Source organism: Solanum verrucosum, unplaced genomic scaffold, assembly GCF_900185275.1.
Source record: "Solanum verrucosum unplaced genomic scaffold, falcon-dt-bn FXZP01000060.1, whole genome shotgun sequence".
Taxonomy (NCBI): domain Eukaryota; kingdom Viridiplantae; phylum Streptophyta; class Magnoliopsida; order Solanales; family Solanaceae; genus Solanum; species Solanum verrucosum.
This window is the reverse complement of record NW_026020129.1, coordinates 4,112,739-4,133,185: the sequence shown is the minus strand read 5'-3', so window position 1 is coordinate 4,133,185 and position 20,447 is coordinate 4,112,739. Positions and strand designations below refer to the sequence as shown.

General features: G+C 34.3%; 3 protein-coding genes across 3 annotated transcripts; 1 reads left to right on the top strand and 2 right to left on the bottom strand.

Moving 5' to 3' along the window:
* The first annotated feature begins 4,058 nt into the window (after nucleotides 1-4,058).
* Nucleotides 4,059-9,084, top strand: LOC125826080 (probable xyloglucan endotransglucosylase/hydrolase protein 30). Its single transcript, XM_049505381.1, has 4 exons — nucleotides 4,059-4,430; nucleotides 4,549-4,649; nucleotides 5,179-5,387; nucleotides 8,173-9,084. The coding sequence occupies exons 1-4, from the start codon at nucleotides 4,151-4,153 to the stop codon at nucleotides 8,750-8,752; spliced, it is 1,170 nt and encodes a 389-aa protein (XP_049361338.1). The 5' UTR covers nucleotides 4,059-4,150; the 3' UTR covers nucleotides 8,753-9,084.
* A 185-nt stretch (nucleotides 9,085-9,269) lies between these two features.
* Nucleotides 9,270-12,158, bottom strand: LOC125826664 (G-type lectin S-receptor-like serine/threonine-protein kinase CES101). Its single transcript, XM_049506022.1, has 7 exons — nucleotides 10,988-12,158; nucleotides 10,807-10,908; nucleotides 10,518-10,714; nucleotides 10,225-10,435; nucleotides 9,902-10,139; nucleotides 9,719-9,806; nucleotides 9,270-9,578 (listed from the first exon to the last, which is right to left on the bottom strand). The coding sequence occupies exons 1-7, from the start codon at nucleotides 12,153-12,155 to the stop codon at nucleotides 9,270-9,272; spliced, it is 2,313 nt and encodes a 770-aa protein (XP_049361979.1). The 5' UTR covers nucleotides 12,156-12,158.
* A 1,422-nt stretch (nucleotides 12,159-13,580) lies between these two features.
* LOC125826081 (G-type lectin S-receptor-like serine/threonine-protein kinase At1g67520) lies at nucleotides 13,581-20,447 on the bottom strand. Its single transcript, XM_049505382.1, has 14 exons — nucleotides 19,267-20,447; nucleotides 19,061-19,168; nucleotides 18,770-18,966; nucleotides 18,479-18,689; nucleotides 18,157-18,394; nucleotides 17,916-18,066; nucleotides 17,588-17,834; nucleotides 15,535-16,491; nucleotides 15,146-15,241; nucleotides 14,862-15,055; nucleotides 14,575-14,785; nucleotides 14,256-14,493; nucleotides 14,012-14,162; nucleotides 13,581-13,932 (listed from the first exon to the last, which is right to left on the bottom strand). Exons 1-14 carry the CDS (start codon nucleotides 20,429-20,431, stop codon nucleotides 13,624-13,626), a joined length of 4,473 nt encoding a protein of 1,490 aa, XP_049361339.1. The 5' UTR covers nucleotides 20,432-20,447; the 3' UTR covers nucleotides 13,581-13,623.

The following is a 20,447-nucleotide window of genomic DNA, read 5'->3' as shown; positions in this document are numbered from 1 at the left end:
CAATTCCAGAAAATGCTGGTTTCCAGTGTGGTCCTGGCAATCTGTGAAAATGCAGTCTGAGTGTCATTCACGGCCAGTCGAGGAAACCTAGGTAAAATGGCTCCATAACTTCTGAAAACTGGCTATGCAGGTTAGGCATGGGTCCCAATCCCGAACTCGTTGGTTGTCAGTGGCTGTTCGATTGCTGACCAAGGGACAGCAGGGAATGGCTCCTCCAAAAGGGCCTCCCTGGTTGTCGAACAGCCAAATTTGAAAAATTCAGAAAAACATTATTGTTTTATTATCATCCAGTAAGGGTATTTCTTTCTTCAGCTTCTTATATCCTGTTGAACAGTGGAGCTGTGGAGTCCTCGTGACATTGGTGATCCTTATATATATGCCTATTTGATATGCTTTATTTGAGCCAAGGATTTATCGTAAACAGTCTCTCTACCTTCACAACGTAGGGGTAAGGTTGTCTGGCTGTGTACAGTGTACACTCCCCTCCCCAGACCCCATTTGTAGGATCACCCCGGGTTATATTATTGTTGTTAATTGTTATATATATGTATATTGGTGATCCCATGGAGCCATCATTACAATTCTAGTGGAAGCTTCTAAATTGTGCATATATAGTTTGTGTCTTAACTTTACACAAAGCACGCATGCTGATATTTGCAGGTAATCATCACTGCAGTGAAGTGGGAGTTTCTTTCATACTCATCTCATGCATGATTGCAACCAGCTAATGAAACCTTTCTATAAAGAGTTGCCAGGTCAGTTATCTTTCTTTGAGCTAGTTCTGTAACTTCTTCTTTTGTTTTGGGAGTTCTCATGATTCCAGAATTAGAAGTGGGGTGCCATGTTCATCTATGCCTACCTTGAAAACTAGAAAAGCCAAAAGCTTTAGTGAAATGATTTTCTGGGCCTACATGAAGACAGTAAAGGGAAGATATCATTGTTGTATATTGTATTTTACTTAAATTGGCCATCTTGAACTTGGTTTAGACAGACATGCCTAATGATGACTCAAGACTTATCCTAGTTCTTTTTCTTCTTTTGATAAAAGTGGTATTCGGGTCAGCTTGCCTGCTCGACTAGTTTCATGAGGTACCTGCTATCTCTAACTAGCACAAGTACCAGGTAATTATTTTGTCCACCAAAGTTTGAACAGATGAGAAGATATCACTAAGTGTTTTTGTTTTCATTAAATTTTTAACGTGAGATATCATGGTTTTCAACTCACTCTACTGATCACTAGGTGCAAGAGTAAAATCTGAGGTGTTGTGGAAAAATTGTACTGTCCAAGTAGAACAAAAACATTTACTCGTATATATATATTGACTTTTGATTTAGTTCATAAGTTACTTGAGGTCATGACAAGGATTTTCTCATAATATTATAAATATCGGATGCGAGTAAATTTTTATGGCATTAATAAGATTGGTCAAATCACTTTCATCCTTTCAGTTCCATATGGATTGCGATCATTTAAAGAAGGGTAAAGGGTCAAATTTTGCCCCTAAGCTATTTGAAAAGGTCTAGATACCCTCCGTTTAAAGTTTGGCTCACTCGTGTCCTCGCCGTTCAACTTTTCGTCTAGATATGCCCTTATGGGCGTTAGTTGGCTTGCTGGACATATCCAGCTCATTTACCATTTAGTTAAATGTCACACGAAATTGTATGTCATTTTGACTTTACCACATGACATTTATATGAAAATGGAAAGGGATCAATTATGCCCCTAAAAAATTCGAACCCATAAACACCTAATTCGACCCATAGATCAACCCCCCTTTTAAATAAACTACCCGACTCGTTTTCAACAATTTTGTATAAATTTTTATTTTTTTCAGTAAATCTTGAAAATGAGTAATTGATTAATAAAAAATAGGAAAAATATGAAAAAAAATATAAAATTAATGCCAAAAATTCACAAATAAATATTGTAACCTTAAATTCAACAATTTTTTAAATTTTTTTTCGGTAAATTTCGAAAATGAGTAATTAATTAATAAAAAATATGAAAAAAAATATAAAATTAACGCAAAAAAATCACAAATAAATATAGTAACCTTAAATTCAAAAATTTCAACAATTTTTTAAAATTTTATTCTTTTTGGCAAATCCCGAAAATGACTAATTTATTAATACAAAATAGGAAAAAATATATACAATTTACGCCAAAAATTCACAAATAAATAGAGTAACCTTAAATTCAACAATTTCAACAATTTTTTTTAATTTTATATTTTTTTCATATTTTTTTTATTTTTTATTAATCAATTACTCATTTTCGGGATTTACCAAAAAAAATAAAAATAATTTTTTTTTGAAATTGTTGAACTTAATGTTACTCTATTTATTTGTGAATTTTTGGCTTAAATTTTATATATATTTTTTATATTTTTCCTATTTTTTATTAATAAATTACCCATTTGCCGAAAAAAATAAAAATTAAAAAATTGTTGAAAATTTTGAATTAAAGGTTACTATATTTATTTGTGATTTTTTGGCGTTAATTTTATATTTTTTTCATATTTTTTATTAATCAATCACTCATTTTCGGGATTTACGGAAAAAAAAATTAATTTTATTTTGAAATTCTTGAATTTAAGGTTATAATATTTATTTGTGAATTTTTGGCGTTAATTTTATATTTTTCATATTTTTTATTAATCAATTACTCATTTTTGGGATTTACCGAAAAAAATAAAAATTTAAACTAAATTGTTGAAAATGGGTCGGGTAGTTTATTTAAAAGGGGGGTTGATTTATGGGTCAGATTAGAGGTGTTTATGGGTTAGAATTTTTTAGGGGAATAATTGATCCCTTTCCATTTTTATATAAATGTCATGTGGTAAAGTCAAAATGACATGACAATTCCATGTGACATTTAAAGAAATGGAAAATGAGCCGGATATGTCCAGCAGGCTAACAAACGCCCATAAGGGCATATCTAGACGAAAAGTTGGACAGCGAGGGCACGAGTGAGCCAAACTTTAAACGGAGGGTATATCTAGACCTTTTCGAATAGTTTAGGGGCATATTTGACCCTTTACCCTTTAAAGAAAAACAATCTAGCTATGTACTATTTAATCATGAACAGTGACGAAACGAGATTGAATAAAATGTAGGAGGAATGACTAAAATACTTAAATAATGTGGTGATAGGTATTCATATATTAAGATTAGATTAAATTTATACATTGTAAAATTCATTTTTAGTGCGATACTTCCAATAAGATTTATTTCATTTATGAAAGTTCAAATTTAAATTTTTTAATTTAAGGTGAATTAATCTCTATCATTATAACCGTTTGAGCTGTATATCTATTTTTCCTATTAGGAAAGCTAATTACATCACCTACATGCGATAGTTCGAATTTCAGTTATATTATGCTAAGCATATTAAAATAAGTAGTAATTAAATATCAATATATTTGACTTCTTATGTAGTATAAATGAGATTACACTCTAATTTTCAAGTCCAGATTAGATTTGATATTTTGTTTGATATATATGGAGGAGTTATCTATTATCTTAAATTAATTTAACCTAATAATAACACTATCTTATTACATCCTCAATATAATGGACATAATATAGCTCGCCTAATTGGGACCCAAACTCGCAAAAGATTTAATTTTATAATTCTTTTACACATAAAGAAATTTAAAAAGAAAATATTTTTTCTATTTAAGTTAATAGATCATTTTCATCAAACTCGCAATATTACAATCAGATTCAATTATGTTTTGGTCAAATACAACTTTCTTTCATACTACTCCACCATCCCAAAAAAGCACGAATATATCAAAAATTATGTCTATTAAAATAAATTAATAATACATGAATTGGTGTAGTTTATTAAATTACCAATAAGGATATAGTTAGAAAAACATGTTGATTTTTGCTTTAGTTTCTTTTTTCCTTTTCATAAAAATTAAATCACATGGCAATCTAGTAAATAACCCCAACTACGAGGACTATTATATTCCACTCCTCAAAACCGTAACCTGCCAAATCTCTCTGGTTTCCTCTCTCTTTCTTCATGGCAGCATATTTTGTTACCATTTTTACGAATCGAAGAATCCAAAAGAAGAAGAAAATGAGAAGATTACAAAACTTTGTATGATTTAGGAAGAAGAGAGAAAAAAAAACCCAACGTATGTATGTATATATAGTAAAAATTTATATACAGAATTACAAAAAAATCATGGATTATCGAGTTCTTTCATCTGTATCAAAATCAATAGCACCTTTCTCTCTCCTTTTATTGTTGTACATTTTTCCGGCGGCTGAGACGACGGCGGCGAACACGACGTATAAGGCGTTTAATCTATCGACGATTACTTTCGAAGAAGGATATTCCCCTCTTTTTAGTGATTTCAATATTGAACGATCTCCTGATGATCGAAGTTTTCGTCTCCTCCTTAATAAATTCTCAGGTAATTCATTTATTAGTTAATTAATTCAACTTTTTTTAATTTATTTTCATATGCGTACATTTTAGCTGTGAAATTTCACTGGATATGCCTGAATCGTCAATTTATACTTGTTTTGCAGGATCGGGTGTAATTTCAACAGAATATTACAACTATGGATTTTTTAGTGCTAGTATAAAGTTGCCGGCCATATATACTGCCGGCATCGTTGTCGCATTTTATGTAAGTATCTAACAAATTATTAATATATGCAAAAAAAAAATCGTATTGTATTGATTTTTTTTTAATGTATATGCATAAAATATTGTTTAAGAGAGGCTTTTGACTACTATTTTTGTCATAATATTATATGCATGTACAATTGTACCTGTGTATTTTGCATGGGGAAGAGTTATATGAAAATGCATGTAGTTTGATTATTACTACATTGCATCATTGTTCGTTGAAATTTAAAATAAGTGATGTACATAGTATACAATTCGTTGAAGCAATCACTAATACTTATAACGAGCTAGTCTTATGTACGTAATGCAGAATGTTTCATGCACTGCAAAAGTATAAATGATCCAACTAGGTATGGATGTATAATATATGAGTTAGACATAACTTAAAACTTCGTATCTTTGTTAAGAAATTCATTAAATATGTACAAATTCAGAACTCAGTTACTAACATTTGAGATCGTTGACTATGTTTGTTTGTTGGAAGATGTTGTATTTTTCATTTAATGAGTTCATATATGGATATGTAGACATCAAATGCGGACACATTTGAGAAGAATCATGACGAGTTAGATATTGAGTTTTTGGGGAATGTGAATGGTCAGCCATGGAGGTTTCAGACTAACATGTATGGAAATGGCAGTGTTAGCCGTGGTAGAGAAGAGAGGTATAGAATGTGGTTTGATCCAAGCAAGGACTTTCATCAATACAGCATTCTTTGGACACCAAAACATATCATGTAAGCTTCCTAATTATATTCCTTCTTCTCTCCGTTTATTATCAGTTTCAGTACTTCTATCGCTGATTAATTATTCATAGAATCGATTACTTTAATACTTAAAAGTGTTCCTTAATAAGAGTTGGTTTGACCAACTCTTATTATTTTCTGGTAATACTATTTGGTATCTTGAATTTTGGTCGACTAATTTGGTGGAGACACTTTCTATCAAAACTTTCCCTATTTTCAAAATTTGAACCCGAATTCTTTAATTAAAAGTGAACGGAATAGAACATCTTAATGGTCCTCTTATTCCTTTTAAGTTTTAATAGAATAATCTCTTAGTTATGAAAAACATTAGGCAGCAAGAAAATTGTTGGAAATAGTAAGTATATTATGCCTACTTTTTGGCCAAACGCGGAGAGAGAAATTTACGTATTAAGGTTTCGACTCGTTTTCGAAAAAGTTAAAATACATATTTATTTGGTCAGCTGTTGCTTTTGTTGAATAAGATAATGGTTACCAAATATGGCGTGGTGATGGAGCTGTTTCACCATTAATTAAACGTCTCAAGTTTGAGTTATGAGTATGGAGAAAGCCTTGTTGAGAGTGTCACTCCCGAATGGATCCTATAGTATTCAAATTTAGTCAGGTCTTCAATGCAAACTCCAAACGTGAAAACAAAACAAAAAATAGAGATAATTTATATCTACCAGTCAAACACTTTTATAACATTCATTCATATAAAAATTGTTTCAACTATCTAACTAATGAAAAATGCTCAAACAAAGAGTTTCAAATAGAGTGTTTCATCCTTAACCAGAAAGTCTCGGGTTCGAGCCCTGAGTATGGAAAAAATCATGTTGGGAGGGTCATCCCTGAATGGGCCCTGTAGTGCACGATCTGATTTAGTCGGAGGTCCAATGTGGGCTCTGGACACGGGTGGGAAACCAAAATAAAAAAAGTCTCAATAACACCTTTGGACGAGGTTAATTACATAGTTTTGTCACTGATTGAACGGGGACATATTTTTCATCACATTTTTAATTTTATGATGTCTATATATTTGTCACTGATTGAACGGGGACATATTTTCCATCATATTTTTAATTTTATGATGTGTATATATAGAGAAATCTAAAAATAAATGAAGTAAACAATTTTTTTCTCTGGAGTTTTCTTTTCATACATTATATTATGTCAATAAATGTAAATACATGTTTTGCATAAACTCTTTTCAAATATTTAACTATGGTCAGATGGTATGTATTTTTGCTTTAATCATTTAATTTAGCGTAAAAACATCTTATACGGATAAGTATTTACCATGTCAAAGTTGGTATGGTCCAGTTCATGGGAGCATTAATGATTGGGCCAGCTGATGCAAATAATTAAGTGCAGAAAATGTTGATTAGCTCATTAATTAATTAATCTGAATAGCTAACCTTTATTAAAGTGATATAAAGTTCTAATTGCTTGATTTATGTAATGCAACTGTTACTTTTTCCTTTTTCTAGAAAATTCTTAAAGCTGAAAAACTGGCGTGATTGGCTGTTCTCCAAATGACATTTGCACTAATTGAATACGTACACACTTAAAAAATTGTCTAAACTTGAAAAGAAAGGTCAATAATCATGACTTTGAACTTAATTATTACTCCTTTTTAATATCATTGGCTTGCACAAAATTTTCTTAGTAAATACTTCATCCGTCCCATTTTATATGCCACATTTTTACTTTGCATTTGCATTAAGAAATGATGTAACTTTACCCTTTTACCCTTATTTTATTTTTTTGGAACTCAAGTTTTCAATCAATGAATATGAATTAATTTATTTTGATTAATTAATTTAACCAATGAACATGAATCATTTACTTAGCTTTTCTAAGTTGATCAAATATATAATTTATTTCAAGGCTAATAACTCACAAGGATAAAAAAGGAAGAATATAGTAATTTATGCATTAAAGTGTCTTAAAGTGACCTACAAGTCACGAATTCGAATGGAACGGAGGGAGTATTTTTGAAGGCAACAGATAAATTGTCTTAAAGTGACCTACAAGTCACGAATTCGAATCATGGAAGCATCCCTTATCCCTTGGGTGAGGCACTTCCTCGAATCCTATGTGGGCACGAAATACTTTGTGTATCGGACCATCATGTTTTGTTCTTATCAACAAGTTTTTTGTTTACATTGCCACAAATCACAATATTTACCATCAAGCTTATTAATATATGTACATATACCATCAAGCTTATTTAACAAATTTTTTGTTTGTACTCTATAAATTAACGAGTACAGTAAACATAGGACCACATAATAGTAAATATCAATGTCTTCTTGGCTTTCTACGAGGAAATGATTTCTTAAAGTGATCATACTAAAGTTCACAACATAAATTTGTGGACATTTTCCCAAAAACTTGAAGATAGTATTTCTAGTTTAGGCCCATAAGATATTTTGAAATAGTCGCACAATAATTATTTAATGATTGAAATTACGTGATTACCATAGGATTATACTTATATATACTGACAGTGTGAAGATATTACACTCAAGAGTGTAATTTTACCTGTTGCAACATAATATTGTATGCTCTATATATTTTCAAGTAACTAGTTACACTTATTATAAGCAGTTACCAATGCTTTATGTTGCTCTTAACTCTTTGTTCGGCATTCGTATCGGATCCTTAAAAATGCACTAACTTTAGAGAGTCTCACATCCCGTTAGCATTTTTTAAGAGTTTGAGCAACATAGGACTTTAGTTATAGAAGTCTTGATTTTTTTTCCTTTCTTTACAGATTTTACATTGATGAAACACCACTTAGAGAAATAAATCGCCATCCAGCAATGGGAGGTGACTTTCCATCAAAACCAATGTCTTTATATGCCACAATTTGGGATGCATCTTCTTGGGCTACAAATGGTGGCAAAGCTAAAGTGGACTATAAATTTGAACCTTTTGCAACAGAGCTTAAAGACTTAGTTCTTGAAGGATGCATAGTAGATCCCACTGAGCAAATTCCGTCAACAAATTGCACTGACAGGAGTGCTAAATTACTTGCTCAAGATTACTCTAACATCACGACAGAAAGGCGAAAATCCATGAAATTTTTTAGAGAAAGATACATGTACTATTCTTATTGTTATGATAACCTTAGGTACCCTGTGCCACCACCAGAATGTGTGATTGTTCAGTCTGAAAGAGACTTGTTTAGGGATAGTGGAAGGCTTAGGCAGAAGAAGAAGTTTGGTGGGAGTGACAGCCATAGTCAAAGCCACCGGAAACACCGCCCTGGACGGAGCTCTAGGCGGCGGAATAAGGTGGCTGGTGGTGCATCAAAATCTGGCCGACGAGGTTCTGCTGCTGCTGCAATGTGATAAGTTGTCTAATTAAGGTATACAAGGTGAATATTATGGTTTGTAAAAAATATATTACACTCCTATAGTTGGTGATGTACCAAAGAGATTAGTATGCATACACATTAGTGGTATAAATATCAATGTGGTGGCTGGGTGAAGAGTAAAAACCATATCCATTAATTTTTATGAGCAATGGTTTTCTTGGTTTCTTCACTATGTATATTGGCACTTCATATTCATCCAAGCGATGTTATGATGAATGGTTGCATGGTTTTGGCAGCTATTTGTCACTTTCACCCCGAGCTGTAGAACTAATGAGTCTGATCAATACAGTCCAGTCATTTTTCCTATCTCTTCGTACTTCTTCTTCCTATACTACGCGCTTTTATTATATTTGCAAAGAAATAGACTTGCTTGAAAGTTGAAACCAGCTGTTGATTATGCCAAAGTCCTAATATGTATGAAGCTGTAGAAATTAGCTTTGAGACCTTCATGAGAAAAAAGCCTAATAAGTAGTGAAGGAACATCTCTAATGTTATCTTGCTTCAACGGCAGTGATGGAACAATCATTAACCGAACACTCTTTTGTATTGATTGTGGACGAATATGATTCAGCTTCATCTCTTCCTGTGAAAAATGCAGGTTGTTTTGCAATTGGCAGTGACATACTTCCATTACCAAGCATTGAGATAACATCAGACATTGTTGGCCTATCTGCTGCACCTTCTTGTACACATAATAGTCCGACATGAATAACTCGTAATAATTGTTCAGTGTCACAAAGATCTTCAAGAGCTGGATCCTTCAGTTCTAGTGCACGCCCTTCTTTCCATAGGTCCCATGCCTGAACTAAAATGATCAGTATTATTGAACTTTATAAACTTTAGTACATTAAAGAAAGAAGGGTTTCAAGAAACTTACATAACCTATTAAGTTAAGTGGACGATCAATTTGTTGTAAGCTAGTATTTCTCCTACCACTCACAATTTCCAGTATTATGACTCCAAAGCTGAAGACGTCAGACTTGATTGAGAAGGTTCCTTCCATGGCGAACTCAGGAGCCATGTAACCACTGTGCAGAGGATAGAAAACATTTTCCACTCAGTAAGTAGGAATACACACATGTTCCATAGGTTTATATCGAAAAAATGATTAGGCTCAACTCACTATGTTCCAACAACCCTGCCAGTCACTGCCTCCGTCTCGTTCTGTTTGAAAATTCTTGCCAGACCAAAATCAGCTATCTTAGGATTCATGTTTTCATCCAAAAGCACATTACTGGCTTTTAGATCTCTATGTATCACTCTCATTCTTGAGTATTTGTGAAGATAGAGCAATCCTTGAGCAATTCCTTCGATAATTGCAAATCGCTTCTGCCAATCCAGTAGCTCCTTTCTTGCAGGATCTGTTAAAGAGAAAGCATTTCACATCAATTTTTTTTTTAAATACTGGAAAAATTACTGTCTTTTTTTTGTGGAATGGTAACAGACCAAAGAGGAAGAAGTTCAAGCTCTTGTTAGGCATGTACTCATATATCAACATTCTCTCATCTCTGTGAATACAACATCCTAGAACTCGAACTAGATTTGTATGCTGAACTTTGGCAATTAGTATGAGTTCATTCTTGAACTCCACAAGCCCTTGTCCCGAGGTTCTTGAAAGTCTCTTGACTGCCACCTCTCGTCCATCTGGAAATTTTCCCTGCCGTCCATTTTTACAGTTGATTCGTTATGTAGTGAGAGTACTAAGCAAATCTCTGAGCTTAAACATATTGCAAATATACCTTATAAACAGGCCCAAAACCACCCTCTCCGAGCATCTTTTCACTTGAGAAGTTGTTTGTGGCTTCCAATATGAATCCAAAGCTAAATATCTTCAAATCTTGTACTTCCCTTCCATCTTCTTCTTTCAGATTTGCGGTGTTGAAGCTGTCTATTGCTGTCAACTCGCGTATATATGCTTCCTCCTTTCTTTTCTCATCTATGTAAGAAGAGTATGTAGATATACATTCATGCTTAAAATAACTGACTAAACAACCTACTAGCTTCTAAATCCACAGTTTGATGATTTACCTTGTAGTTTGCGTCTTCTCATTATAATGTAGCAGATGAAACCAGATACTAGCAACGCGATAAAAATAGCTACACTAATTACTATCCATATCCAAGTTTTTCCTGCACCCATAGCATGCTGAGAGTTATACAGTTGACAATTGAGTACATAAAAATGAGTATTCCTGATATGAAGACTTACCTTTAGATGATTTTGGTGAAACTAGAACATATCTTTGCATTGCATTACCACTCTCATAGACTCGAAAATCTCCATTTCCATTCCAAATACGGCAGCCTGTCCCATTGCCACTGGCGGTGGTGAACCCAACACAACTGCAGTTCTCCCAGCACTTCTGCATACAATCAACAATACTAATGCTTGCATTGTCATAAAACTCAGTAGTAATACTAGATGTATGTATATAGTCTCCACTCTTTTGCTCAAATTTATCCCCATCCTTTCGACACTCAGGCAATTGACTAGAGAAACAACCGTCCTCGCTTTCATAACCATAACAGAAGTCTTTAAAAAGGGTGTATGTAAACCGGTATCCACCAAGAATATCCCCGTCTGAATTCAATGCAAGACTTGGAAAACTTCCCTCTGTTGCATCAAATTGGAGGAACATCCCATCTTTATCGGATACCAAATTGAGATTGTACTGATAAATAGTAGCAGAATCATGGAATAAAGGTAAGAATGGAAAACCTTGATTGTTCCAAGCCCCACTAGTCCAATAAACCTTACCCCTTCGACGAATAACCAACTGAAATGCATTTCCAAAAACCTCCAAACTTAAAGTAAATGCCCCTGAGGCAGGAACACTAAAACTCAACCAAGAAGTTAAAGTCCAATTCTGCTTTGTGGTGAGGTTATAACCAAGCTTCATACCAGGTAAAAGACAATTGGTAGGATAATCAAAGCTTTGCCATAAAGTCGTGTTTCGAGTTTCATCCTGAACCACAAAATTTCCTGAATCTTGAAGCCTAGCTACTAAACTTCCTGTCAATAAAGGAGGGGCAATATTCACAATTGTCTTCCCTCCACTAGTTATTTTCAATGTCCCATCTATGGTGAGCAACCCTGAGTTGTTCAATATAGGTATATTTGGATTGGCTATCCATACTTTCCTCTCTCGTCGATCGCCTGCATACCATATTCCAAGATAAGTTTTATTTGTTTGTGGGATTGAGAAAAATCCTAACTTGAATTTTCCACCTTCTGAATCAAGTACTTGTGAATGATTAAGTTTATCACCAGGTTTCAATGAGGTTATTGCAGCTACAGAAGGAAGGTTAATGATACATGTTTGGCAGCACAATAAGGTCAAGATGAGGAAGAAAATGGAATTGGCTAAAGATATCATATTTGCTACAGAAAGAAAATATAAAAAATTGCTGCAGATAATAGTATAGTCATTCCTTTTTAGATTGTTTGTTGTTCAAAGCTAATAAATGTGGTGGAGAATTATCAACACTTTGAAACATTTTTCTGCCACAGTATTTGAAGACTTTTATGAGTACAAACGTTGGAGGAAAGTTGGCAGAAAGAGACAATCTTGAATTTAGAAAGCAGAAATGTTAACCCAATACAGATTTGGTGTCTTTTTTTTATTCTTTTTTACTTTCACGCATATATTATTTTTTTCTTTCTTTATTTAAAAGTAGTTGACATCTTAAAAATCAACCCTCTACTTGATTAACTGAACTTAAATATACATCTGATCAATCACATGATATAACAAGTGGTTTCAAAACTATGAATGTATGACTCTTAATAAAAAATCGAAAGAAGTATTTAAAACACTCTCAAACTTGACGAGAATTTAGGAGTATATTTCACCTAGCAAGATCAAGTGTGTATAAGCTCAATTTGTCAAGTAGGAGAGTGTTTTTAAGACCGTCAATAATTTAGGAATGAAACGAATAATTTATGTGAAGATTAAGAGTATTATTAATACTTCTTTCTTTAAAATATTTCTATAGGATTGGGGTTTGATTCCGCTGGAAAAGACGATCGGTTGGGTGGGGGAGTTCTGCAAAATAGATTTTTTAAAAGTGGCTAAATTCTCTTTTTGTGATTATTTGAGCAAAAATGCCATGTGTCATTAATTCATTGACTACTTTTTGTTTTTACTCAAAATTCATTGTTTAAGCATTATTCTGGGGACAAATGACAAATGTCAAAATGTCTTGCTTATTCAACACTTCACATGTCATTTCGGAGGTAACACACACATATATTTTTGCTTATTGTAAAAGTAAGTGTCAAAATGATAGAGCGGGTCCTACTTAAGATCATTTAAAAATGAATGAGGTCTGAGATGTCTAAGCGAAAAATTAGTGTCAACTTCAGCAACACCTTCCTTTTAATACATAAATTGATAATTCAACGCAATATCTAAAGCCGGGCCCTATGCCAGATTACGTCTAAATTACGTATGAACTCATAACATAAAGTCTACATCTATCTTGCATCCAGTTGTTGTTAGAAATTTATGGAAAACAGGATTTAATTTGAGGTGGTCCAGAACACTATACCTCCTGGACTGGACCTAAAATGATTATGAAATATCTGTTGTTATATGTTGTTCCCAAGGACTAGCAAAATCAAAACAGCCTACGAACCACGATTCAACAAGCTTGTCCACTATAAGATAGACTTGTTTGAAAATTGAAACCAACCATAGATTATTCCCGAGTTCTAGTATGTATGAAGCAGAAAAAATTAGCTTTTAAACCTTAACAAAAAAGAGCCTTAAAGTTACTTTAGAGGTCATTAAAACATTGGTAATCTACTGCAATCTTTATTACAACAAAATAACATCTCTAATCTTATCTTGCCTCAATGATAGTAATGGAACAATCATTAATTGAACATTGTTCTGTTTTGTTTGATGACGAATATGATTCAGCTTCATCTCTTCCTGTGAAAAATGCAGGTTGTTTTGCAATTGGCAATGACATACTTCCATTACCAAGCATTGAGATAACATCAGACATTGTTGGCCTATCTGTTGCTCCTTCTTGTACACATAATAGTCCGACATGAATAACTCGTAAAAAATGTTCAGTGTCATAAAGATCTTCAAGAGCTGGATCCTTCAGTTCTAGTCCACACCCTTCTTTCCATAGTTCCCATGCCTAAACCAGAATGATCAATTATCTCAAACTTTGTACATTTAGTACTTAAAATATAAAAAGTATGTCAAGGAACACTTACATGACCTATTAAGTTGAGCGGACGATTGAATTGTTGTAAGCTAGCATTTCTTCTACCACTCAAAATTTCCAGCATTAAGACTCCAAAGCTGAAGACATCAGACTTGATTGAGAAAGCTCCTTCCATGGCGAACTCGGGAGCCATGTAACCACTGTGCAGAGGATAGAAAACATTTTCCACCTATGTCAGTATGAATATGTATACATGTTCTCTAGGTCAATATCAAGAAATAAGCTCAACTCACTATGTTCCAACTACCCTTCGAGTCACTGCCTCCGTCTCATTCTGTTTAAAAATTCTTGCCAGACCAAAATCAGCTATCTTAGGATTCATGTTTTCATCCAAGAGCACATTACTGGCTTTTAGATCTCTATGTATCACTCTCATTCTTGAGTATTTGTGAAGATAGAGCAATCCTTGAGCAATTCCTTCTATAATCTCAAAGCGCTTCTGCCAATCCAGTAGCTTCTTTGTTTCAGGATCTGTCAATGAATAAAAGCATTTCATCAAAATTTTCAATGACTACTTGAATGATTATGTCTTATTTTGAAATGGTTACATACCAAAAAGGAAGAAGTCCAAGCTCTTGTTAGGCATGTACTCGTATATCAACATTTTCTCATCTCCGTGAATACAGCATCCTAGAACTCGAACTAGATTTCTGTGCTGAACTTTGGCAATTAGTATAAGCTCATTCTTGAACTCCGCAAGCCCTTGACCTGATGTTCTTGAAAGTCTCTTGACTGCCACCTCTCTCCCATCAGGAAATTGTCCCTGTCATACATTTTTTTACAGGTTATTACTACTACAGAAATTTTTGAGGGACATATATGACACACTGAAAATGTACCTTATAAACAGGTCCAAAACCACCCTCTCCGAGCTTGTTATCACTCGAGAAGTTGTTTGTGGCTGCCAATATCAATCCAAAGCTAAATATCTTCAAATCTTGTACTTCCCTTTCATCTTCTTTCAGATTTGTGTTGTTGAAGCTGTCTGCTGCGTTCATCTCACGTATATGCTCTTCCTTCTTTCTTTTCTCACCTATGCAAGAGAAGTATGTAGATTTACATACATGCTTAAAATAACTGATAAACAACATACTAGTTAGTAAATCACTTTTCAGAGACTTACGTTGTAGTTTTTGTATTCTTGTTTTGATCAAGCAAATCAAACCACATATTAGCATTGTGATAACTATAGATAATACTATCCATATCCAAGCTTTTCCTGCACACGTAACACGTTGAGAATTATACAGTTGATTCTTCACTAATACAGTCTATATATTGAAAATGAAAAACTGTAAAGACGGAGAATGGATAGAAGAACTTTACAATCAGAAAAACTGTATAGAAGGGAGGAAGAGTAGGGGCTGTTTTTAAATTTGTTTAGCTGTGGTCAGTTGTAGCTTTTTACTTAGGATATACTGTATTCTGTTTTTGGATGTTTGCAACAAAATGTGTTCGTTCGACCAAAAAATTAGTTCATAAACAATGTGCATTTATGACATAAATACTAACCTTTAGATGATTTTTGTGAAACCAGAACATATCTTTGCACTGCATTACCACTCTCATCGACTCGGAAATCCCTCTTGCCGTTCCAAATCAGGCAGCCTGTCCCATTGTTGTTATGAGTGGTGAATCCAACACAACTGCAGTGCTCCCAGCACTTCTGCATACAATCACCAAGACTAATGCTTGCATTGTCATAATAACTAGTAGTAGTACCAGATAAATCTATAAAGTCTCCTTTCTTTTGCTCAAACTTATCACTGTCCTTTCGACACTCAGGCAACTGACTAGAGACACAACCATCATCACCTCCATAACCATAACAGAACTTATTAAAACGGGTGTATATACTTCCGTCTCCAGCAGCAATAGCTCCATCTGAAAACAACTCAAGACTTGGGAAACTTCCCTTTGTAGCCTCAAATTGGAAGAACATCCCATCAGTACCGGATACCAAGTTGAGATTGTACTGATAAGTAGTAGCAGAATCACGGAATGAAGGTAAGAATGGAAAACCTTGATCGTTCCAAGCCCCACTAGTCCAGTAAACCTCGCCCCTTCGACTAACAACCAACTGAAATGCATCTTGAATTGCCTCCAAACTTAAAGTAAAAGCCCCTGAGGCCGGAATTGTACTACTAACCAACCAAGAAGTTAGAGTCCAATTCTGCCTTGTGGTAAGGTTATAGCCAAGCTTCATACCAGGCAAAAGACAACTAGTAGGATGATCGAAGCTTTGCCATAAAGTCCGGTTCCGAGTCTCATCCTGAACCACAAAATTTCCTGAATCTTGAAGCCTAGCTATTAAACTTCCTGTCAATAAAGGAGTGGTAATATTCACAACTGTCTTTCCTCCACTGGTGATTCTCAATGCTCCTGTAGAATCTAATGTGAGCAATCCTGCGTTGTTCAATATAGGTGTATTTGGATTGGCAATCCATAATTTCTTCTCTACTGGATCACCTGCATACCATATTCCAAGATAAGTTTTATTTGTTTGTGGGATAGAGAAAAATCCCAACTTGAATCTTCCACCTTCTGAATCAAGTACCTGTGAATGGTTGAGTACATCACCAGGCTTCATTGAGGTTATTGCAGCTACAGATGGAATGTTAATGATACATGTTTGGCTACAGAATAAGGTCAAGATGAGGAAGAAAATGTAATTTGCTAAAGATTTCATTTTGGTAGCCAGAAAGAAAGAAATGTTGCTGCAGATAATAATAGATTATTCCTTTTTAGGTTGTTTACTGTTCAAAGCCAATAATGCATTAGAGAATAGACAATTATATTAAACATTTTCCAGCCAGAAATTTTGAAGATTTTTCTAAGTAGAAATATTACCTTACTTGTAGGAAAATTTGTTGAAAGAGACAATCTTTAATTTTCTTGTTGAAATGTGAAATCAATTTGCATTTTGTTTCTGTTCTTTCTTTGACTTTTCTAATTTCTTTTTTCTTCCTCATATTTCTCTAGTTCATTTTGCTGCTTGCTGATATAATTCAAAAAGATATCATATCTACTTGTTGAAATACATTGTGAACTTCATTGATGCATTGTTGAATCAAGATTAAGAATGTCCTTAACTTGTCGAGTAAGTTGTTTGGATTAGATTAGTTTACAGTCATCCTTATGAATTATGATCCTCAGATAAGTTATCCATTTATGTGGACCACAAAAAAATATCATCATTGATGAGTCTCCTAATTTTAAAAATATAGAGGAGCTAATAAATAAAGAGAATCTAACAATCTTAAGGTTGTTATACTAATAAATGTTATTACATTTAAGTGAGAAAATGCAAAAAAAAAGAAAAGTTAATGATAATTGTAGTCTTTGTAGGAGAGAGATTTAATATATTGTTACAAAGTCAGCTAAAGACAGCTATACAAGTGTTAACAGTACAAATTGACTAATCTATACCGTAAGGAAACATGCTTTTCATGTATAGCTACTGAGTGTTGCACAACAGAATACAGCAAGATAATGTCTCTAAGCTACCTTGCTTCAATGACAGTGATGGAACAATCATTAACCGAACATTGTTCTGCTTTGATACCCGATGAATTTGATTCTGCTTCATTTCTTCCTGTGAAAAATGCTGGTTGTTTTGGCGTAGGCAGTGGCATACTTTCATTACCAAGCATTGAGATAACATCAGACATTGTTGGCCTATCTGTTGCTCCTTCTTGTACACATAATAGCCCTACATGAATAACTCGTAACAACAGTTTAGTGTCACATAAATCTCCAAGAGCTGGATCCTTCAATTCCAGTGCACACCCTTCTTTCCATAGTTCCCATGCCTAAACCAAAATGATCAGTATTCTTCGAACTTCAAGTATTTTAGTACTTAAACGGAAAAAGGGGTGTCAAGGAAAACTTACATAGCCTATTAAGTTGAGTGGACGATCTAATTGTTGTAAGCTAGTAGTTCTCCTACCACTCACAATTTCCAGCATTAAGATTCCAAAGCTGAAGACATCAGACTTGATTGAGAATGCTCCTTCCATTGCGAACTCGGGAGCCATGTAACCACTGTATAGGGGACAGGAAACATTACCGATTTAGTCAATATGAAAATGTCTAAATGAAGTAAACCTATATCAAGAAATAAGCTCTACTCACTATGTTCCTACAACCCTGGCAGTCACTGCCTCCGTCTCATTCTGTTTGAAAATTCGTGCCATACCAAAATCAGCTATCTTAGGATTCATGTTCTCATCCAATAGCACATTACTGGTTTTAAGATCTCTATGTATCACTCTCATTCTTGAGTATTTGTGAAGATAGAGCAATCCTTGAGCAATTCCTTCGATAATTTCATAACGTTTCTGCCAATCCAGCAGCTTCTTTCTTTCAGGATCTGTAAAAGACAGAAAGCATTTCAGGTCAAAATTTTCAGAACTTACTTGAACTATTAATTCTTTGTTTTGAAATGGTAACGAACCGAATAGGAAGAAGTCCAAGCTCTTGTTAGGCATATACTCATATATCAACATTTTCTCATCTTCGTGAATACAGCATCCTAGAACTCGAACTAGATTTGTGTGCTGAACTTTTGCAATGAGTATAAGCTCATTCTTGAACTCTACAAGCCCTTGACCTGATGTTCGCGAAAGTCTCTTGACTGCCACCTCTCTCCCATCTGGAAATTTTCCCTGTCATAAAATTTTACAGGTAATTCAGTTAATGCAATGATGGCACTGAAGTTTTTCGAAGGCATATAATGTAATTATACCTTATAAACAGGTCCAAAACCACCCTCTCCAAGCTTGTTTTCACTTGAGAAGTTGTTTGTGGCTGCCAATACAAATCCTAAGCTAAATATCTTCAAATCTTGGACTTCCCTTCCATCTTCTTCTTTCAAATTAGTGTTGTTGAAGCTATCGGATGCTGTCAACTCACGTATATACTCTTCCTCCCTTCTTTTCTCAGCTGTGCAAGAGAAGTTTGTAGATATTTATACATGCTTAACATAATTGATAAAATAACGTACTAGTTAATCATTTTTCACTTTTCAGAGAGTTACCTTGTAGTTTGCGCCTTCTCACTATAATGTAGCAGATGAAACCAAATATCAGCAAAGGGACAACAATAGCTACAACAATTACTATCCATATCCAATTCTTTTGTTGTCCTGCACACATAGGTTGCTGAGTGTTATACAGGTGACTCTTGATCTATTCAAAATAGATTAGTTCATAAACAAGGTGTATTCCTAATATAAGGATTTACCTTTTGATGAAACCAGAACATATTTTTGCACTGTTTTACCACTCTCATCAACTCGAAACTCCCCATTTCCATTCCAAATTATGCAACCTATTCCATTGCTGCTGGTGATGAAGCCAACACAACTGCAGTGCTCCCAGCAATTCTTCATACAATCACCAAGACTAATGTTTGCATTATCATCATAATTAGAAGTAGCACTACCAGTAGTGAAGTATGCACTCTTTAGCTCAAATTTATCCCCATCCTTTCGGCACTCAGGCAACTGATTAGAGACACAACCATCGTGACTTTCATAACCATAACAGAACTCATTATAAAGGGCGTATACACGACTGTCTTCACCACCACCAAGAATAGCCCCATTAAAAGTCAACACAAGACTTGGGAAACTTCCATCTGGAGCATCAAATTGGAAGAACACACCATCTTTTTCAGACACCAAATTGAGATTATACTGATATCTGTTAGAAGAATCATGCAATGCAGATAAGAATGGAAAACTTTGATTCCTCCAAGCGCCACTAGTCCAATAAACCTCGCCCCTTCGACGTATAACCAGCTGAAATGCATCTTGAATGGACTCCAAACTTAAAGTAAAAGCCCCCGAAGCCGGAATATAACTACTCAACCAAGAAGTTAAAGTCCAATTCTGCTTTGTTGTAAGGTTATAACCAAGCTTCATACCTGGAAAAAGCGTATCGGTAGGATGATCAAAGCTTTGCCATAAAGTCCTGTTCTCAGTTTCATCCTGAAGCACAAGATTTCCAGAATCTTGAAGCCTAGCTATTAAACTTCCTGTCAATAAAGGAGGGGTAATATTCACAACTGTTTTCCCTCCATTAGTGATTTTCAATGTTCCTGTAGTATCTATAGTGAGCAATCCTGAATTGTTCAATAAAGGCGTATTTGGATTGGCTATCCATAGTTTCTTATCTTGTGGATCACCTGCATACCATATACCAAGATAAGAGTTATTTGTTTGTGAGATAGAAAAAAATCCTAACTTGAATTTTCCATCTTCAGAATCAAGAACCTGAGTGTGATTGAGTTCATCACCAGGCTTCATTGAGGTTATTGCAGCCACAGATGGAAGGTTAATGATACCTGTATGGCTGCAGAATAAGGTCAATATTAAGATGAAGATGGAATTGGCTAAAGATTTCATTTTTGGAAGCTAGAAA